This window comes from Lygodium microphyllum, unplaced genomic scaffold (assembly GCF_053477565.2).
Source record: "Lygodium microphyllum isolate KBCC unplaced genomic scaffold, Lygodium_microphyllum_v1.1.10 scaffold_31, whole genome shotgun sequence".
Classification (NCBI taxonomy): domain Eukaryota; kingdom Viridiplantae; phylum Streptophyta; class Polypodiopsida; order Schizaeales; family Lygodiaceae; genus Lygodium; species Lygodium microphyllum.
The window spans coordinates 15,951,108-15,953,901 of NW_028229514.1; the positions used below are offsets into that span (position 1 = coordinate 15,951,108).

At 42.5% G+C, this 2,794-nt stretch overlaps 1 protein-coding gene across 1 annotated transcript; it reads right to left on the reverse strand.

Annotated features, from left to right (window-relative positions):
- Positions 1-2,036: 2,036 nt before the first annotated feature.
- On the reverse strand, positions 2,037-2,543 carry LOC148009355 (germin-like protein 1-3). The gene has a single exon (XM_087673542.1). It carries the CDS (start codon positions 2,541-2,543, stop codon positions 2,037-2,039), a length of 507 nt encoding a protein of 168 aa, XP_087529668.1.
- Between the last annotated feature and the right edge of the window lie 251 nt (positions 2,544-2,794).

Genomic DNA, 2,794 nt, shown 5'->3' on the forward strand with positions numbered 1-2,794 from the left:
CTGCCATGTCGACAACTCGCTACCCATGCATCCCATCTTTCCCACCACTTGCATGAGGCCTACAACCTCACAACCAAGGCCTTCCCCTACATATCTTATCCTCCTGCCATCATCCATGTTACCTTCCCATTTTCCATTCTAGTTGGCCACTCCTACCATGGTGCCAATGCCACACTCCCCACTCTTCTCCATCTTAGCACTCTCCACCACCCTGCCAACAACTCAATTGGTGGCCTAATGGTCGTTGAATGGCTACCAGGCCCTCCATAGTGTCCTTCTTTTACCACTCAACATCATCTCCTATGGCTCCCCCTTGCCACTATTGCCAGTCACCATCATTCTCCCCATACCCATCTTCACCTCCCTCAATATCCACCATGACTAGTGCCTACTTCTCTTATCCACCTCCTCCATGCTACATGCCACAAGCCACCCATCCGCTTTCTCAAGTAGCCACTATCATCCTCCAACCTCTTCCCACCACAAGTTTCCATTGCCCTATTGCATCTACCGCAAAGTTGCACCACCATCAACCATCAAACACACTCACCCCTACCACATAAATACACAAACACACTCATACCCCACCACCCACATTAACACATAAACACATCACACACACCACACCACATGAACATCATCCCATGTACACACATAGACTACACATTCCTCTTTGTAGGGGGATATAAAGTAGTAACTCATTTCCTTGCAATTATTTTTAAATCTACCTCGTTTCTCCATTTAAGGGGGGATGTTGGAAGAATATTCAAATATCTTATGTAAGCCTTCCAAAGTCAACAAATATTATCTATTCCAACTCTTCTCATTTATGATCATCTTATCATGTAGCACATACCAAGTGCATATCGTTTTCCACTAACTGCCCACCTTCCAGAATGACCTCTTTATGAGGCATGCTTGTATATAAACACTACTTGTACAACAATGAATACAATTAAGCTTCAATCAAGTCTTTTGTTTTCTTGCACTCTTGCATTCTTTTCTCCATTTTCTTAGAGTTGGTTTTAGAGTGTGAAGTAGCCTAGGGGGGTTTACCTATAAGTAATCATCTATATAATGTGCATTCAAAGGATATTAAGAAATACCCTTTCTTTATATGCTATAAGACCTTAAAACGACTCCTTTTACTTTAGTAAACTTATAGCTTTTTTTAAATTATAAATTAAAAATCTAAATTTTAAATATAATCCTGTAAATTTTACGAAATATAATACCCTTTCTTTTGAACTTATGTAGTATCTTACATGTTCAATAAAGGAATCCTTGGGGAAGCAACAAAGTTAAACATGCATTAGTGCATTTACTCCATACAATTATAATTGCCTTTATTGTTTGAATGTGTCTGTCTTTTCTATATGGTGAAATTATGCTCGCTAACATAAAGACTTGATATGTGCCACATTGGCTAGTGACACCTAATCTAGTGGCTGTAGCAAAAATAATACTAATAGTAGCAAAGCAGAAGGAGAAATCAAAGTAGTAGTCAGAATCATAGTAGTGGTAGTAGTAGCAGAGCAGTAGCGATAGTAGTAGTAGGGAAGTTTAAAAATTCCATAAGGTAGTAATAATAGTGATTATTGTGATATTTATGATAACTATATTGCATAGAAGGGTTTTTCTTGCGTAACGTTATTAATGCTTCCCATTTCGATAAAATTTTTCATAAACAAACTTAGGGAGCATGGAACATGAAACCTCATATTTTTATGACTTCTTGATGGTTTATTTTTTATGATTCTCAAATTTGTAAGTGTTGTGTGTAAAAATAAGGCATAGTATTGAAGAAAGGTAATGGCAACAATATGGATTCTTTAAGAATAATGCCTAAGCATATTGATTTGTATAGCAATAATGTGTTAACATAGTGCGACATATATCAGGATGTTTTTGTGACCTCTCGATCGATGGTTTACTTTTTATGATTTCCAAAAGTGTGGTAGCGACTCTTAATGAGGTTGTAAACCTCGACTGTGTAGCAACGATGTGTCGAGAGGGTGTGACACGAATTAACATGATCACGGCAGTGTGGTAGCGACGCTTTTAATGAGGCTATAAAACTCGTCCTTGTCGATGGCGAAGGCGGTCTGGAGCACGTCCTCGGGCAGCGGAGGCTTGGCGGCGAACAGAGCGGGGGCGAACTGGGAGGTGCCCGGGTTCTGGCTGTTGAGCGCGGAGATAGCGAGGGCAGGCTTCTTCTTGTCCGAGTTGATCTGGAAGTGGACGAGACCGCGGGGAAAGACGAAGAGATCGCCCTTGTACAGGGTCTGCTGGAAGAGGGTGTTGTTGGTGGTGGAGACGAAGCCTACCACAAGCGTGCCCTCGGCAAGGAAGAGAACCTCGGTGGCACGCGGGTGGACGTGTGGAGGGTTAAGCCCACCATTGGGCGCGAAGTCGATGCGGGCCACGGACAGGCCTTGGGTGTTGAGTCCAGGGAAGGTGAGGGCCGACGCCAGCTGCACAGAGGAGCCGAGCGCCTTGTTACCGGTGATCGAATGGTGGGAAGATCGAGCCTTCGATTCCATTTAAGTAGTACGAGCTAGATGCGTGGATAATCGTCCGTATACGAGGTCATGAGCTTGTTTACCAGGTCTTTCATGCTCTTGTGGATCCAATCACGCGGGGAGGTTTTTCGTCGCACAGCAGGTTTTATCCGGCCTGCACAACATTAAAATAAGAGACTCTACGTTTCAACTAAGTTGTATGCAAAAAGTATTTATCTTATGTAAAATACATATGAAGTCGTCCTTCACTCGTTCATGGAATGCTTCCAGTC